The 19,671-nt window shown below is 38.5% G+C and overlaps 2 protein-coding genes across 2 annotated transcripts; both read right to left on the reverse strand.

The window, feature by feature from the left end:
• Positions 1–464: 464 nt before the first annotated feature.
• LOC108792367 (olfactory receptor 10G7-like) lies at positions 465–1,397 on the reverse strand. The gene has a single exon (XM_018563134.1). The coding sequence runs from the start codon at positions 1,395–1,397 to the stop codon at positions 465–467; it is 933 nt and encodes a 310-aa protein (XP_018418636.1).
• A 16,942-nt stretch (positions 1,398–18,339) lies between these two features.
• LOC108792368 (olfactory receptor 4E2-like) lies at positions 18,340–19,332 on the reverse strand. The gene has a single exon (XM_018563136.1). It carries the CDS (start codon positions 19,330–19,332, stop codon positions 18,340–18,342), a length of 993 nt encoding a protein of 330 aa, XP_018418638.1.
• Between the last annotated feature and the right edge of the window lie 339 nt (positions 19,333–19,671).

Here is a 19,671-nt window from a genome sequence, read left to right on the forward strand (position 1 = left end):
TTCCATTTGCAAATCTTAATTAAACAAACTGAATAGAGAAACTGATTGGTTGCCATGCACAGCTGCTCCCGATTTTGTCTGCTCCAGTTTTGATAAATTCCCCCCTGTATATTCCCCCTTGGGAGATTTTCCCCTCACCCTTTTTTGTTCTGTCACCTGAACAGGAAGTAAGTGGAAATAAAAACCTGTCAAAGTATCTACCCCTTACCTTCTTTACTAAAGAAAATGTAATCTTCTTGAAGAATGTGTTGCCATTAGTCACCACTCACTGTTCTGTCTGACACCTAATAAATAAACAAGAAGTGAAGGGAAATCTCAATAATAGGGTCATAGACAGCAATAAAAACTCTACAAAAGATTTAACCCTTCCCCACTCTGTCCACAACTAAAATAAATGTATGGCTGGAGTTGTGTTTTTAAGTATGAAGTGCACGTGTCTAGTATGATATTTAACAAAAAAAAGCTCATTTATCTCCTGTGTGACATTTCATTCTTTTTAGAGATGTCTTCACCTCATTGTTTCTCAAAGAATAAATGACAGGATTTAACATTGGGGTCAATAAAGTATAGAACACAGCAATAGCCTCTTCCGCTAAATAGTCTATGGAGTTAGGGCTAATATAAATGAACACAGGTGGTCCAAAGAAGAAGATGACAGAAACCAAGTGTGATGCACAAGTAGAGAAGGTTTTCCGACGCCCTTCAGAGGTTCGGATGTTCAGGATTGTTTTTAAGATGTGGAAGTAAGATATCAAGATCAAGAGGAAGCAGATGAGAGCAACAGCCCCGATGTTGGTGATGATTACTGCTTTGTTGATGGTTGTGTCTGCACATGCAAGTTTTAGTACTGGGATAACATCACAGAAAAAGTAGTCAATCCTATTGGGGCCACAAAATGGGAGTCGGAAAGTTAACGTAGTGTGTATCATGGAATGAACTGAGCCGGTCAGCCATATGCCAGCGGCGAACTGCGCACACAGCTTCTGGTTCATGAGGCTTGGGTAATGGAGTGGCCGACAAATGGCCAGAAATCTATCATAAGCCATGACAGTGTACAGAAAACACTCAGTGCTTCCGAAGAAATGGAAAAAATACAGCTGAATGATACAATCTCGAAAAGAGATGGTCTTGTCCTTTTGTAGAAAATTTATGAGCAGTTTGGGCAATGTAACAGTAGACAGACAAATGTCTAAAAAAGAAAGATTCAGTAGAAATATGTACATGGGTTTGTGAAGGCGGGGATCGCTTTGTACGGCCAAAATTAGTATGACATTTCCAAAAAGGGTAGATATATAAATACACAAGAATATTGAAAATAATGGAATCTTCATCTCTTCAGGATGTGGAAGCCCTAATAAGATGAACTCAGTCACTGATGTGTAGTTCATGTACTCCATGACTCTATTCATCAAAAAAGAGAGAACCTGTTATGCTGCCAAACAAAGTGAACTAGTCTTGTTTAGTATATTTGTCATTAATACAACATAAGTGAATCCTTATACCTTTTCTGCATACCATCACACATTTAACTGAATTGTTTTGCTAAAGGAGTAGATAATGTTCAATTTTCAAAGTCAATTTTCCTAAGCTTAGTAAATAAGGTGACGTTGTGTTCAAATATATAATCATGCGTAAGCAAAAAAATAATTAAAGTTTTTAATTTCCGTTGAAAATGATATTCAAAGTGAGAACAACTTTACCTACTCACTAACTAAAGTGAATATTTTCTACTACCCTAGTAATTTAACCTTATTAAGTAATTTACTAATGTTGTAAAATATGATTGAAGTAGATATATTAGGGATATATTTCGGGTGTATGCTTAAGTAAATAACAAACTCTTCCCCCACAAACATATGTTAATGGGATTGATAAGATGTTTGGTGGCACCAGCACTGTATTTGTATTTACAGAGTCTTGTATTTGTGATTACATATAAACAATGCAAGTGGTGTCAAACAATAGGGCAAATGATAGCTGAAAGCATTTCAATGGAGATGCAATTGTTCCAGGGTAGATGGGAACAATAAGATCAAAAAGTTTTCTCTGGTCAACCAATCAGCTTCTTCCACATTTTAGTGAATGAGGAAAATGGGTATATCAAGGAGAGACTGAAATAGGGAGAAAGAGGAAGAGAGAGAGAAAGAGGGTGAGGGAGATGGTATAGAGAAGGGTACTCACAGGGAATCTTCATTATTTTACTTTATCTTATTATTACTCTGTATTACTCTGTTGGACTGTTCCTGTTCATCTGCTTTTGTTGGATTAAACGCTTCTCTATGGAAAAGAATTGAGGTTGCCTGGATTTTCACAACGCACATAAATATAAATATATATTTGGGTAGATTTATATATTTATACGCTCCGCTATATATTACTTCACTACAACTAAATATAAATATATATTTGGGTAGATTTATATATTTATACGCTCCGCTATATATTACTTCACTACAACTAAGAGGGTACAATGAGCAAACACATCTCTAAAGTGCCAGTTCAACACTATTTTAATAGAAAAATGCAGCAGATTTAAAGGGCACCTATTGATTATAAAAATATCTTATTCATCTTTTATTTTATTTAAAATTATTATATGTTTCAAAAAAGGCTATTTTCAAAGCTGTTTCCTTTCATGGAAAGAGTTGGCCTGACTTTCAGCTCTGGTATCTGGTGTCTGGTATTCATTGGACATTTTTTTTTTAGCAATAAGATTTTATTGATGAAAATATAAATATATATTTGGGTAGATTTATATATTTATACGCTCCGCTATATATTACTTCACTACAACTAAATATAAATATATATTTGGGTAGATTTATATATTTATACGCTCCGCTATATATTACTTCACTACAACTAAGAGGGTACAATGAGCAAACACATCTCTAAAGTGCCAGTTCAACACTATTTTAATAGAAAAATGCAGCAGATTTAAAGGGCACCTATTGATTATAAAAATATCTTATTCATCTTTTATTTTATTTAAAATTATTATATGTTTCAAAAAAGGCTATTTTCAAAGCTGTTTCCTTTCATGGAAAGAGTTGGCCTGACTTTCAGCTCTGGTATCTGGTGTCTGGTATTCATTGGACATTTTTTTTTTAGCAATAAGATTTTATTGATGATAAACAATACAGCTTAGGCAACAATAAGTCATATAACATATTTTCATATAGTCAAGAGGTCAGATGTCATCTATTAAACTAAGATCCTCCCTGGCACTGGAGATATCTGTAAACCGACATTTTCTGTCAATGGCATATGTTAGAGGTGGAGGTCATCCATGACATTAGTGTCAAAATCGACTATCTGGTTAATAAGGGTTAAGTAATTAGAAAAACTAAGAAAGAAGAAAGCAGACAGAGCATAAATCACACATCAAGGGTTCTTAGATGTTCTCACAGTGAGTGTTGGGGACTTGTTAGGGTTCTTTGTGGTGGTGAAAGGGTTGGCAGATGAAAGTGAATTGTGGCTGTATTCGTTCTTAGACAAGGGATATTCATATGAGGGGAGTTCATTGGACATTTTAACACATCTATACTGTATGATATTTCCCTCTTCTTCAGCCAGTGCAGGGAATAAATCAAGCCATGTAAAGCAGGGGAGAAGCAAAATCCCGATAAGAGCAGCAGAAAGAAGGTGCTGCTTCCTAGCTGGCTGACACTGGGGGCTGACATAGGGACCAATTTGATGAGACAAATATAATTTATTCAGTGAGAGTCTTTAGTTTTAAAATACTTTTCATTAGAGTACCATGATACCAAAATATCAAAATCAAGTATACATATGAAGTACATTATCTCTTCAACTTTGGTGTATACAGATATTCTGAACCAAGAAATAATGAGTTGCATAAAACTTAGAATGTTTAGAACTATTTAAAGGTTACCTGTTTTTTAACTGACGTGGTGGGAAAACAGAGGTTGTGTAATGAGGTGATGTCACGATCCACCCCTCAACCAATCAGAGAACACCTTGTATGCATTGATGAATATACTAGGCATTCTTTTGAATGGCCACTGTGCCGAGCAAGCGACCCCCTGTGTTATTGGGGCACATGGGCCTTTACATGCGCCTCTCAGGTATGACATATGCATACTTACATTGGGCTAACTTTAATGAGTACAACTTTAATATTTTAACACTTATCAGTACTAACTGAGATTAGTCTACCTAAAGGCTAAAAGGGTTGTACATAAAGCTTCTCCTTTATCCAGGTCAAGGTATATATAGTAACTAGTCTTATTTAACCGGACTTGTTCTGTAATATTGAAGATGTAATAGAAGCCATCTACATCAAGCTGGAACAAGTATCCCTAAACAGACTGGGGGCCTTTGATTCTACCTGTCACCTGCATACTTTATAATGCCATTTTAATATTTCTACCCCAGCAATTTGACAATTCACACCTTCAACCACATAATTTGAACAAACATTCGAGCACCATAGTGACTGGATTATGAAAATACACCAGGCATTCAAACCTCCCATTTAGTTAATGGGCAGTCAAGTTCTGCTTTGACATAGTCCATAGTGATTAGATTACGTTGACTTAACCTAAGTTGCGAAACCTCTTCAACATTATAGAACAAGTGCTTTTGAATATGATAAACTACCACAAGCCTATAAGGGTTAGCTATCACTGTACCACCTGAGCAACCACCATACAGCCTTTAGTAATAGTACATAACATGTAGTTGTACTATGGATCATTTAACTCATTCATGTTAACAGGGGAGAATTGTAAATCTATTGCTGCAGTGTACTCTATATGTAGTATATATATACAGTGCACATTCCCAATACACTGCAGCAACAGATTTACAATTCTCCATTGCTAATATTAATAGGTTAAATGATCCATAGTACAACTACATGTTATGTACTATAGATCTTTTAACTCATTCATGTTAGCCGAGGATAATTGTAAATCTATTGCTGCAGTGTACTCTATTTGTAATACATAGTACATGTACGTTACACACGTCCAGTACACTGCGGCAATAGATTTACAATTCTCATCTGCTAATATCAATAGGTTAAATGATCCATAGTACATAAATTTGTACTACGGATCATTTAACCTATTCATGTTAGCAGGGGAGAATTGTAATTATATTGCTGCAGACAGCAGTGTACTGGACGTGTGTGCTATATATGTACTATGGATCATGATTTAACCTATTCATGTTAGCAGGGCCGAATTGTGAGTGCCCCCCACAAGCTGAGCAACGAGACGCGATGCAGTGATCCTGCCAAGCGCCAACTACGAGAGGCAAAGCATGAGGCAACAGAGATCAGAGTGAAATGTGAGTGAGGGAAGCTAAAACAGCCTTAAATTAAAGTCCTTCATAATCATAAAGAAATTGGCCTAAAATCATTAGTCTGTATTGTTTTTTTCTAAAATGTCACCTGTCCCTTTAAGAAAAGGTATCCGTAATTGGTATCGGCAAGTACATGAGGGGAAGTACTTGCACTTGGTCTTGAAAAAGTGGTATCGGGACATCCCTAATCCTTATGATAGATAAGTCATCTCCATCACAGGCGTCTTTGTACAATTTTAAGCGATCCAATAGCATATTTGATTATATAAACATTTATACATTACCTTTACTAGCAAGCTGCATTAGTTGTAAAACGTCAGTAGCATTTTATGAGGTCATTTCCACAATGTTACCAATTGATCAGTGATGCCAACATTTTTATACTTAAAAATAGTTGAACCATTTAATTAGGTTTTTCATTCTAAATAGTCTCATGTCCATTCAGCTAGCATAATCATGCTGTCCAGCAGTACCTCGAAGTTTATTTATGAACAAAAATTTAAATAAACATTGTGATTCTTAAATAGATACCTAACATTGAAAAACTGTATGGGAGTGTAAATTAGATATATTATGTATAATCGTTAATATCAATCCATATAACATGCTGTAATTGCAAATGGTGATTTCAAGGCTGTATTGAGATGTTATCCATGTATATAGTGGAGCAGAATCAGTAACAGGCAGCACTTGTATCTTTATGTATTTCATTGCCTTAGGGAAAATATTCCCTATGCTATTATTTTGTCTTGTTTGTAATTTAATGTTTTGATCATTTGCATGGTAGAGTGAACTACTATATTTAATGGTTACATGAACAGGATTTTCACTTAGGGATATCTTAGTAATTGGTAAATTGTAGTACACTTGTTAAAAAAGGGACTAAAAGGAATTAAATCATGACTTAAAGGGTTATTAAACCCTCCGGTGTTTTTGCATATATCTACTGCTAGCAAGCCGGGAGATGAGGAGAGACAAAAGGTAAGTCTATTGACGTGTGCACCCGCATGCAGACACTGTGGGACAGGAAGTGCCAGCAAGAACAGAGGAGTCAGCGCTGGATCGGAGACCTGCATCAGCGCTGGAGGGACAGGTAAAAAGGACAAGAAAGAAGAAGATCGGATTAAAAAAACATAATTTAAGGTAAGTGCTTTAATTAACATTGGGGGGAGGGAAAACAATCTTTGACTTTAATGTCACTTTAATAAATTCATTTATTAAATGTTCACTTTATTTGGTATATTATTCAGCTGAGCCACATGCCCAGCTTTCACTTTCATCACCTTTCCACGATGCTTTGCTCCTTTCAGGCATATAATCATATTTCCCTGTTTCGAACATTGAGGTAAGTAGTGCACCACTGTCGGGTACAGTGTTCCAGTCTATTCAAAGGCAATCAGTCAGTAAACGGTGAAAAAATATGAAATTGTGGAACTGCAGAAGTGGTAAAATCTGAAACGCATCTAAATATAAAATATTTTAAAAAATGCTCACCATTTTTTAATTGTCTGATCTCTACACCTGACTACTGGGTGATGTGCTGTACATTACATATACCTCACCCCTGTATCCAGTATGCTATGTTGTATGTTATAGTCTCCTAACTCTTACTCTCTGTATTCTACATTTTATGTTGCTTAGTCATGACTGCTGCACATTGTTTCAAAAGTTGCAAATTTCTAAGTAGTCATAGTGTGTAATGTAAACCATGATGTTTCATCCAGTAAAACATCATCAGGGGTTGATAACATCCTTCACATAAATATGTAGTAAAATATAGATACACTATACATTCCGTTTAAATAGGATATAATTACCTTTTATGCTTCCCTCTGGAGATCCTCACTGTGTGCCTGTGGCCTGCCTGGTGTGGCCCTACCTTTCCTACAAAATCTTCTCAGATGGCCAGTCATGTTACAGCCTAAACTTTTTTCACTTCAATGAAAGGCTGATTATGATGTGACAAGCTTTGGACAGGATCTTCATCGAGAATGGGATTTGGGCTGAGCATGCACTGGGGCATCACTGACCAGATGGGGAAGGTCACAGGGAAATGCCATAGGATCCAAATTGATCAGAAAGGGCATGGGGTCCAGTAAGGAAAAGTGCACATAACTTTTAGGAACAACCTATATACATTGCTTACTTGGTATCCAATACTGAGTTATCAGTAACACCAATACAGAACCATCACTGATATGTTATCATAGAAGCGTTTGAGCTGTCTCTGTGCAGCCCAGTATATGCAAGTGTTTCAAACATTTCAACATTGCTTGCAAAAGTCAATGTGTGCTAACTTCTGCATAATAACGAGCACTTACAGGTTCACTACAGATTTCAGTTCAGAGGGCTCTTGTACTAATACACATTTCTATTTACTTTAGTTATCAAGTATTTTACTACTGACAACCCCAGGAATTTTGTCTGTGTCCTCCTATTTTTAGAAAGTCCTAAAGATGTGTAATTTGCCTACATATCCAATTTAATATGCATGTTATTAGACCACTTTAAAATATAGTTCCACGAAGTTCTACTGCACGAAATGAAAAACAATTATTGGATTGCTGAGAAGTGTAATCTTCCAGGTTTAGGTAAGGCAACAGTGTTTCCCTAATTTCCCTAAAGACCAGTTATTGGAGCCAAGGGAGCAAGAATTATCACAGAGGATATTTTACTCAGAACAAAAACATAAAACAAAGAAAACACTTTAATTGGCACCCCTGACATAAGGTGCAGTCCTGATGAAGTATTTTTACACCATTCTTTATAGTAAGTGACAAGTTGTATTGAGAAGGATCCAACTTTATGTGAAATACCAAAATTAATACTTATTCTAATTTGGAAGCTCATTTTGTTAAATAATGACAATGCAATTTCCATCCACTCATCCTATAGCCTGAATCTATTAAATGCTAGGTTTGAATACAAAATCAACATATACATTATTTGCTAATTCATTAAATACATTATATTTTAGTGAACCTTTTTTTGTGTGTCGAAAGCCCAGCACATTTTTTGCTATTGAAAATAAACAAAGCTGTGTGATGCCTGGTCCCAACATGAAACTGGTCTATGTCCAGGAACCTAAATGTGGAAACCCTGGGGCCAGGGTAGAGGAGCTGTTATTTTTATGCCACATGCTTATTGGACTGGTACTACATTGCCTCAGAGATTGCTGTAGGTAAACTAATGAAACTTCATTACATACCCATGTGCAGTTCCTCAAAACTGTTGGGTCTGTGTATTTCTCCGCTTTCCATTAAGTTATTTGGGCAATCAGTTTTGACTTTCTGGCTGATTATTAAGTAAAGGAAGTAAAAGATTTCTAATGACCAGTGAATGTTAAGTGGAGAGATTGTGCAATATAAACATTTGATCAACACTTCCCCCACAGTATTATAAACATATGTATAGAGAGCCCTTTATTAGGAGAAATGTTCTTCTTTTTGTAAACTCTAAAAAAATTACAATTTGCTACATTTAATTACTGGCAGATACAGATTACAAAAGTTGTTAGGTGGGTTCTAAGTCAATGTTGTACTTATATTAACCTCTTATATCCCTTAAAGTAAGAATTCAGACTGGCAAACTCTGCCAATAGTAGCACTGGCACAACCAACCGATGACAGCTGTCAGCATTTCCTGTTGGATATCTCAAATTGTCTTTATGTAAACATATTAAAGGAGAACTATTGGGAGAGTAAAATGTACTCTTGCCAATAGTTTGTGCTGACATGTGACACTGCAGCTGTCACAAGTCGGCTCCACTGATCGCTCAGCTCATGGATTCTCTCTGCAGAGAGTAGTCACTGCCAGTCACTACTGCCTGCAGGGATTCTCTCTGCTCTGTTTCTCAAGCACTAACAGGAGGGACAGACAGGGGAGGCGGTGGGCACAGCTGGCTCTGGCTCTAGAGAGGCAGAGCCAACTGTCAATCAGGCAGTGGGGTGGATCCGGACAATAACGGGCAGTAGCCTGCTCTATGCAGACTATGGGTCACAGGAGAACATTAGTGAATGTAATACTGTGACCCATAAGAAAACTAGATTAAAAAAAAAGGTTTGGCTATAGTCAGGGCTCGAAAATCCACTTGTCTGCTCATCTGTGACGCGCAGACAGTGGAGCCCGACGAGCAGCTTCCGGGCCAGCCGTTGTAATTACACGGCTGGCCGGGAGCTTTACAGTCAAGCGATCGAGCGTCTCGAGAGACGCTCGATCACTTGTATCAGAAGCTGTCACTGCCGTTGTCGGTCCCGAGATCCGCTGTGCCCAATGCGGCCGGGACCAGCACGGGTCTGTGACAGGAGATCAAAGGGAGTTCAGTACACGAACTCCCTTTGATCTCCTCTCAGTCCCCGAATGCAGGAAGTGATGTATATTACATCACTTCCTGCATTCAGTGTCACTCTCCAGCTACAGAAGCTGATGAAGCCGATCTCTGCTTCATCAGCTTCTCTGGAGGTCCCTAGGTGACATTAGGGGTCTTGGAGACCCCTGATGTCTCCCTAAAGAGGACCTGTCATGTAAATTGGCTATCCCATAGGGGGCTTCTTAGCCCCCCATGTAATAGCAATAAAGTTGTATGTAAAAAAAAAAAAGTAATACAAAAATGAAATTCATAAAAAAAATAAAGAAGCATAACATTTATTTTTTAAAACATTTTTTTTAAGTCCGCGCCCCCCTAATACACACGCATATATGCGTCAGGTGCGCCTACGTGCCGCACATGTTGCATATCGCCGCAAACGGAGTGAAAGCAATAATTTTAGAGCCATTAAGGCCGGGTTCACACCTGGGCATTTTACAGCGCTGATCGACGCGCTGTAAAACGCCCTGCAAGTGAAATAAAGTGAGCGAACACATACCGGTGTTCGCTCACTTCTCGATCCTGTCACGGCACAGAGCCGTGACAGGGGGAGGGGCTGGATTCCCCCCTCCCCACTCCAATCCGCCAGCGCTGACTGGTGGAACGGATGGGGGAGGGGGCAGGTACAGCTGGCTCTGCCTCTAGATAGGCAGAGCCAGCTGTCACTCACGCAGCTGGGCGGATCCAGACATAATTGTCGGGATCCGCTTCAGCTGCGGCGTCTCAGTATACCGCGAGCTGCAGCTCGGGGTTTACTGAGCTTGGGGTGATGGGGGGAATGGGAGGACGCTAATTTGTGTCCTGCCGTTACCCTAAAGAGAACTATTGGGAAAATCCCTAACCCCATAGTTCTCCTTTAATCACTGATAACACTAAACTGATGAACAGTAAAAACGTTTTAATCGTCACCTATGGGCGTATTTTGCGATTTTTTTTGCGGGCGCACGCAATTTAAGGCTTGACATGTTTGGTGTCTATTTACCCGACGTGACCCTGACTTATGTTTTACTAAAAATATGGGTAAGAATAAATGTTGTATAACATAACGTAGGGAAACTTTTTTGTTTTTTTTTCATTTATGGTACTTTTTTAATTATATAGTTTTAAAAAATACCCCCCGTGGTGATTATATACCTCCAAAAGAAAGCTCTATCTGTCCCCAAACTTTTTTTAACATAAATTGCAAGGCTATAGTCCGGTCATGCTGACTGTTGAAATTTTTTACTGACTGGTGAGACACTATCAAATTTTTCAAGCCCTGGCTATAGTTCTCTTTTAACTGGTTTCGTACAAAACATTTTAAAGACTATAAACAAAACCTATGTGGATTACCTCATGCTAGTGCTAAAAAGCAATGATGAATAAAAAAAAGGCACTATAAAGACAGAAGCACTTTAATAATTCCAGAGTTACAAAGAAAGGAAATCAAATTGGCAAGAATATAAAGACTAAGGGGTCTATTCACTAAGCTGCCGTAGGCAGCCGAGTGAAAGACCGATCTGAAGCGAAGTGAGCCGAACGCTGTTCGGCTATTCACTTCAGGCTGGTACGGCTGATTTCAGCCCTATATCGGCTGAAATCAGCCGTACATCGGGTGACTGCGTGTGGCTTCGGGTCGGCCGAACGTGCTCAGCATATACATTTTGACATAGGACTGCATTGCTAGATTCCTATTGGCTCTTCCAATTTGCGATAGCCAAAAGCAGACTAGCTGTTGCACCCGCCCTCTGCTGCTGTCAATCACTAGAGGGGACCTGATGGAGAACTGCAGGTCCCCCCTGCTGATTGACAGCAGCAGTGGGCGGGTGCAATAGCTAGTTTGCTATTGCAAATTGAAATAGCCAATAGGAATCTAGCAATGCATTCCTGTGGTAAAAAAAAGGTTGTTTTTTTTTTTTTTTATTCTGACGGCAGCCAACGGCTCCATGTCAGAATAAAAAAAAAAAGCAGGGAAAGTTTTACTCTGCTCGATCGAGCAGAGTAAACCTTTCTTGGAAAAAGTTTTTCTCTCCTGGGCGGCCAGGAGCGCCAGACTCCCGGAGCGCCCGGGAGAGTTTGCTGTCTGGAGATCAGTGTCCCTGGTTAGCTGGAAACCAGGGACGCTTATCTCTCTGCAAGTGGCCGGAGCCAGCCATGAGATGACGGCTGGTTCCGCCCAGCTGTCAGAAGCAGGCTGTCGGCCAGCTTCGGCTTTCAGCGTGGCTCAGTCGAGTCGAGGCATATGCGTGGCTCAGTCGAGCCGAGGCATAGGGTATAGCCCGTACAGCAGCGCTTCGGTTCTACTGAAACGAAGGGGTCCTGGGGCCGAAGCTAGACGAAGGATCAGCCGAAGCTACGGGTAGATCCTTCTGCTGCTTCGTGAATAGACCCCTAAGAGCTAGATAAACTGGCAGTTGTTGTTGGGGTATGCAAATTGTTGCATGTGACAGAAATAAGACATCTTATTTTGGCACATTGCATGTCAAACTATTATGTTATAGTTTATTTGGTGCATAGTAGAATGTGTAACTGTCTTAAACAATCATTCCCATGTGCACCACAACACTCCTATTGTAAGACTTTTTGTGCAAACAGTTAATTTGCACTTTAATTTGTTTTATAATTGGTGCACTAGTCATGTATTTTCTTTTCAACCGCTTCATATTGAACTATTATTTGGAACATCCAAAAAGCATAAAAATTGGCACACTGATAATAGTTTATCTGGCCCTAGGTCTGAACACTTCGTCCTGTAAAAAAATAACAAGATACAGTATACAGAGTTGACAACTGGGGACAAGCAAAAAGCAAAGAGTCCAGCCAAAACTATTTTTTAATTTTCGGTAGAGTGGGGAAAGAGTGGAATCCCTCTCAAGTTTTTACTGCTATCCAGGGATGCCTTAGAAAGATCTTCACTCATTTACTGTCAGACAGCAAGTAAGAAAAGAGTGAAAAAAGGACACAGTTTTTGTTTTACTTCATGTAAACCGATGCCATGTATGTGCCTTGTGTGAGCTCCATTTCCTATTATCTTCTGAGTACTCATCCCTTGTTTAAATTCAATAGGGAGAGCTCTTATAAGAAAAAAGTTGAAGTAAGAATGTGGACATTGTAAAGAATGACCACACTAACAAACTAGACATTTAAGGTGCATAGAAGCTTGTGCAGCAATGTTTTTGTTCTGCTGTTACTGCATGGTGGACAGATACATCCTGACCTATTTTACTGGGTTGTGGGTTACTGACATTGTACGTAAATACTAAGTATGTAGCAGTTCACAGTTAAGTCAGGATGTGGCAACTGTAGAAGCACGGAAACCACACAGCTGCTTTACAAAAGCTTACTTTCCACACATTCAGTACATGGCCACATCATTTTCAATTTGATCTAGCTATGTTGTTTACTTTTTCTCTTTTAAAAGAGAAGTAAATCCGAACCTTTTTTTGTTGTTGTTGGCTTCACTTTTCTTTTAGGACAAAGGAGTACATTTAATAATCTACTCCTGTGAACCAAAGACAGCAGATAATGGGCTAATGCCTGCTATCAGTTGAAAGTTCACAGCTGTGCTGCAGTCAAGAAAGGTCCCAACAATATTGTCAGGATTCATCCCTTCTGCTTAAGTGACAGCTGGGTCTGCCTCTCTTGAGTCAGGGCCAGCTGTGCCCGCTCCCTTCCCCTGTCTGTAGCTGACTGCCACTGCATTTTTCTGGGTGAAGAGACCATGAGCTTATTGATCAGCGTTCATGTGATCAGTTAGCTCTCAGTGTTAGAGCCGGTGTGGGAAAGCAGCAGTGTCCCATGCAGGCTTTAAGTGTTTGGGAGAGTATGTTTTACTTTCCCCATGCTTCTCCATTAAGTAGTTCTTTTTTATATTATAGTCACTTGTGAAATAGTTGTATTTTACTTGGGAAATATTTGAAAATAATCTATAAACTTTTATTAATAATAATTTTTGTATTTTATGAACCACTGTATATAGTAATTAGAAGCGGAAGTATACCCAATCTGTCACCTTCTGCCTTTTTCCATCAAGGATATCCTAGCTCTGGTCACACTTTCCACCGAGACCATAGCCTTGCTTGGCTTTATGAGTATTACCTGCCAGGAGATTATGATTATTTGTCCTAAATCTAAATAAGATTATAAAGAAAAGGGAAGTCCTACACTACTTATTGCTTTTACAGAAACATTTCCTGGCAGCCAAGACACATAAAAATTGCAAAAATATATACTTTTTTGGGATATTGATTGCGTATCACTTACTATACATTACCCTAATATCCTCTTGATTTGAATAGAGTGGGGAAGGATGAGAACTTCTCTCTTTCTGTCCTGGCAACAATGGAAACAGCATTGCTGGGGGAATTTATCTATCTTTCTAACAGAGCCGTGAATAGCAGCAAAACCAAACAAAAGGTTTACTCCCCCTCCACTATATGCACAGCTAAATAAAAAAAAAAAAACTGTTTTGTTGGGACATGCACTTTAGAGGGTGTTTTCACTTAAAATACAAAAGGATACCCTTTATAGAGGGTTTTTCTTCCCCCACCCTAGACTTTCTCTGTTTCTTTAGAATTAGGAATTACTTTTATCTCATGCAGTAGTGAAACAGATACAAATGGTATCCTTGCAGGACCACTGAGACAGAAAAATTATCTGGCTGAACTCAGTAAACCACTAAAGTGTCGATAGGTCCAACGAGAATCCCAACTATCATTACCATTTTGTATTGCTGTAGTATATAGTTTAATTTCATATTTTCATAATACTTATAAAAACAAAAGGGCTAGCTCACCTGATTTGTAATTACCCCAATATCCCTGGCCTCCCCTTGACAGGTCATCACCATAAATTAGCCCTTTTCACGGATGATATACTACATTTCCTCACTAACCCCATGTTTCCATGCCAAATCTCCTCATCTATAAATATTATGTGGCAGCCCAATTGGCTACTCTAACCAAATACCATGATTGAAGTCCATCTCTGGGTATCTGTTGAAGCTCTGGACTTCAATTCCTTGGGTATAGATAACCTGTTAAAGCTACTTCTGAAAGACAGATAGGGGATAACAAATCCAATTATATTGCACTCTCTCAAACTGTGGGACAACCATAAATACTCAAGTGGTCTGATATCACCACACCGATCCCTATTTTCTTTTCTTCACAACCCCTTTTTTTACCTGGTATGGAGCAGTCTGGTCTGTTTTAGTACTGGAAAAAAGCAGGTATCACTTGCTCCCACTCCCTTATCACCTCCTAGGGAATAAAATATTTCCCTACTCTGAGGGAGTCTTATAAATTCACTTCTTCTGAAGTATTTCGTTATCTCCAAGTTAAACATTTTCTCACCTCTCAAATTCACATTTTCCTGTCGGGAGTAACCTTTTCTGCTTTTGCATGCATCTGTAAACATGATCCACACTTCCCTGGTCTGAGCTCCTTACTATATGACACCCTCCTCCGAAGTGGATCCTCATTGGTTCACAATTACATGTCGAAGTGGTAGAGGGATTTAAAGTGTTTAATTGATGGTGATATGTGGACTCAAATTTGGAAAACAATTAAATCTTGTTCCCGGAAAGCTTTTAGCTCTTGAAACAAACTACAAAGTGTTATATCAGAGGTATATGGTCCCCTCTCCGATAATATACTTCAGGACACGATGGGCATTGTTTTAGAGGTTGTAGAGAATTGTCCTATAGTAAGATCATTTTGGGGACAAGTATACAACTTGTTGGCAACCTTATTTGGGTTTTGTATGTCTTTGAACCCTTTGGAGACTACATTAAATCATCCATCCGCAAGTCTTACTAAACACCAGCTTAAGCTTCAGTTACACGTTTTTATGGCAGCTAAACAAAGTATTGCGAAAGCATGGCCCTCTTCTTTATCCTTTGCCGAAGAGAAGACTAGATTACATACTATATTCATCAATGAGAAATTAACGTCTTTGGCGTATGCCAAAATTTCATAAAGTTTGGGAACCCTGGATTGACTATATGAGATTAATATCCATTGACAGACGTCTTATTGGCCTTATTTTTGCATAGCCTTAGAACCTCAGCTGAATACATCCATTGGAATGGGAACCTCCGGGGGCACCCCTTTCCCTTCCCTCCTCTCCATGTTTTTTCCTCCCTGAGGTTTTCTTTTGTCTCTCCCTTCTTTTCTTCTATATATCTTGGTTCTTGTTAATGTCGTAGATTTCCATGATACTTCGGGATCTATGTTATCCATTATAAAGATTAAGTCAGTTTATTGTGCCATAATTGAGCTTGATGACTAATTGTACGAGGACAACAGGATGCAACTATAGGTTTTCTTCATGGCCCCCATAATCCTTGGTTTAAACTTATCGACCTGACCTCAGACTTTTGTTGTGATACTTGTACATATTTTTTACGGCACATCTTAGACCAGCGGTCTCAAAGTACCGGCCCGCGAGCCAGTACTATGTGGCCTGCAGCCAGCTGACAAGTCAGGTACGCGGTCATGTGGTCAGGTACGCGGTCATCAATTGTGCATCCAGGGACAGTGTTTTCTAACCGCATGTAATCGTATTACATGCAGATGCTGTCATTAACTTGAATGGGTGACAGCTATCAGATTAGGCATTCCTGCTGCAGGAAAATGCAAGTTCCTGATGCAGGAATCCCTAATTGCACCTACACTTACAGATATGAATAGGGCCTTATTGTGTGTGTATTGTTGTCCATAGTACCATACCGGATATAATTACATTTTGATTTGAAGTATGACATTTGCCATGCGGCCACCATGGGAGGAAAAAAATTGTCGAGTGGCCCGCAAGTGAAAAAACTTTGAGACCCCTGCCTTAGACCAACGTGCCATTCTCGCACACAGTCTTGCTTTCTAGAGTTGTATTGTTTTTTTGTGAACCCAATAAAAATGATTGAATAAGAAAACAAAAGGACTAATATTTATTGTAAACATACATAGTTACATAATTATTAAAGTTTATGTCCCATTGAAATTGTATTAGGTTTTGGTAGAGTGGGGAAGGGTTACTGCTATTCGGGGCTCCTGAAGAGAGATTCACAACCTCATGCCCTGTTGATGCTTTACCAGGCAGGAAGTGAGAGTAAATCTCCAATAGCAACATGTACAGAAATAAAAATGCCTTTCTTCAGTAGAATAGAAAAAGGATAGAACCACTGTCAGACTTTTATTTTTGTCTGTGTCCCTGTTGCAGATTTTCCCTTACATTGTATCTAGTAAAACTTTAGTCAGCAGGACAGTAAGTGAGAGTGTCAGGGTTATTCACAAAAGGGTGAAGAGTTTGGAGAAGGCAGGAGAAGTGAACGATCTAGGACAACATAACTGAACTGGAAAGTGAGCTGAATTGGAGATTTTATCTAAATCAGCTATTTTGGCCTAGATTGTTCACTTCTCCTGTCTTCTCCAAACATTTGACCCTTTTGTGACTAACACTGTAAATCTCTCTAATGGAGTCATGAATATGTCTTTGGCTTGACATAAACATTAGGAATGAAAAAAGTCTGATGTCAATTAAGGTCAGCCTTTCACAAACACCAACAATTTTGATCAAGAGGATAGGGAAAAGTGAAACCTTTCTGACTCCACAATATGGTTGGATTATTTTCATTTTCCTAGATAAAACAACATACTATCCTTAGTAAATTAAAACTTCTGGTTTTGCGAAAAGCATCCAAAACATTTTTGTTATTTGAGTTTACATTGACATGTTTATAAATAATATTTAGATCACCTCTTTGTTATTTCTTCTCCCAACTCAACAAGCCAAGTTTTTGTAACTCACACAGTTGCCTGCCCCTGTACACTCCCTATATCAGCTTAGATCTTTTTACAGTATGCTGTTCAAAACCGACATCACGTGCTTTCATGCATTTTTGTGCATCCCTGTATTTAACTTTTCAGCTGTAGAGTGGTTTAAATTAAATTCATTTTTTTAAAGTCCTTTTCCAATACTGTTTACCCCAGCTATAGTCAATTAAGTCAATCAGTTTACTCATTTGTATTAAAGGTATAGTCCATCACAGGAGATAGTTTGCAGCAGTGGCTACTTCACAATACACACAGGGACCATGGGGAACAAAAATAGCCCCCCTCCAGAAGGAAGGACAGTGTCAGCACCAATTCAGAGATGATTTGAGGATCTACAACTGGGTGCTACACAAATAAGATACATTTTTGGTAATAGTTAGGGTACTTTGCCTTTTTAAGATTTACCTCCTCAGTTTAGTGTCACTTTAATTTCAAGCATCCATTGGTCAACTTTTCTTCAGTTCCCTTTTCTTTCCTCCCCCTCCCTTTCAAAATCACCTATTACTTTTTTTGACAGTTTATAAATATCATTTTTTTAAAGAGGGGGTTCTTAATTCCATGTTCCCCGCCTAGGTGAAGGTAAAATAGTCCTTCTCTGCCCCCAACCTTGTATATTATATTGCTAACATTATCTATTATGTAATAGTTACATAAAATGCATGAAAAGGAAAGTGTTTTTAGGTTTTGTGAAGGTATGATACTGCTCCCATTCTTTAGCAGATGGCCTTAACAATAGCGTTCTCTTTTACTAACTATATGAGGCATATAGAAAACAATTGTCCACCACTGCTCACAAACATATTGATCATTAATATTATAATTTTTATTTATTTATGTTTTTCTCCCCCAAAGTTTTTTCATTGCATTTTTCATTTCCTCGTTCCTCAAGGTGTAGATAAAAGGATTCATCATCGGTGCTATGATAGTATAGAACACCATCACAACTTCATCAGATTGAAAACTTTTCGATGGTCTCATGTAAATGAAGACACAAGGTCCAAAGAAAAAGGTCACCACTGTAAGATGTGCGATACAGGTTGAAAAGGCTTTTTGTCTCCCTTCAAATGTTTTTATTTTGAATATAGTTTTGCCAATGCCAATATAGGATATTAAAACAGATAAAAAGCAGCCCAATGATACAATGCCACTGTTGGTGACAATCATGGCATCAATCATGGTGGTGTCAGTACATGCCAGCCTGATTAGAGGAGGGATGTCACAAAAGAAGCTGTTGATTGTATTGGGGCCACAGAATGGCAGTCCCATAGTTAGTGTTGTCTGAATGTTGGAGTGGACAAAGCTAATAGCCCAGGTTGCTGCGACCATCCACAGACAAAGCTGTTTGTTCATAATAACGGAGTACTGTAGAGGGTTGCAAATTGCTACATAGCGATCATATGCCATTGCAGTAAAAATAAAACATTCTGCACAGGCAAAGAAGTGAAAGAAGTAGAGCTGTGTGATACAGCCATTAAATGAAATGGTTTTCCTCGTAGATAGGAAATCCACCAGCATCTTGGGTACAGTTACAGAGGAGTAGCAGAGGTCAATAAAAGACAGCTTACCTAAGAAGAAGTACATTGGGTTATGAAGGCGGTAGTCTTTCTTGATGGTCAGCATGATCAATATGTTCCCACTCAGAAGAAGAGTGTATAATAACAAGAATATTGAGAATACAAAGTATTGAAGATAGGAAGAGAATCTAAACATAACAAAAACAAATTCTGTGACTTCTGTGTTATTGTGGTTCTCCACTACAGTGCTAAAAACAAGGGGTTCATGTAAGTCGATGTGGTCATTTGATATATTACCTAGCGAGGCCATGGTTCACCAAGTTGTAACACAATCACTAAATATAAAAAGAAGAAAAAACAGTGAATTGATATTAATATTTAGTATGTTAAGTGTGTACAGTCTTATGAAATAAGACGCTTTTGCTGGGGGTGCAGCACTCTAGATTTGAATGGCCCAGTCTAATCCACCACAGTACCAGCTACATATTTTCAGTAAAAAAGAGTTAACAATTAGGATCCATAAAGATCCAGCAGCGTTATCGTCCTATAATAAATATGGCTGTTTTATCTCTTTCAAACCTTGAAGTATCATTAAACTCAGGAGTTATATCTTAAAAATGCATTCAAGTACCTTAACTATTAACAACAA

This window comes from Nanorana parkeri, unplaced genomic scaffold (genome assembly GCF_000935625.1).
Source record: "Nanorana parkeri isolate BGI_ZX_2015 unplaced genomic scaffold, ASM93562v1 scaffold635, whole genome shotgun sequence".
Lineage (NCBI taxonomy): Eukaryota > Metazoa > Chordata > Amphibia > Anura > Dicroglossidae > Nanorana > Nanorana parkeri.

Excerpts from the sequence above, each read along its gene's own strand:
- LOC108792367 (XM_018563134.1), bottom strand. The coding sequence starts at position 1,397 with ATGGAGTACATGAACTACACATCAGTGACTGAGTTCATCTTATTAGGG.
- LOC108792368 (XM_018563136.1), bottom strand. The coding sequence starts at position 19,332 with ATGGCCTCGCTAGGTAATATATCAAATGACCACATCGACTTACATGAA.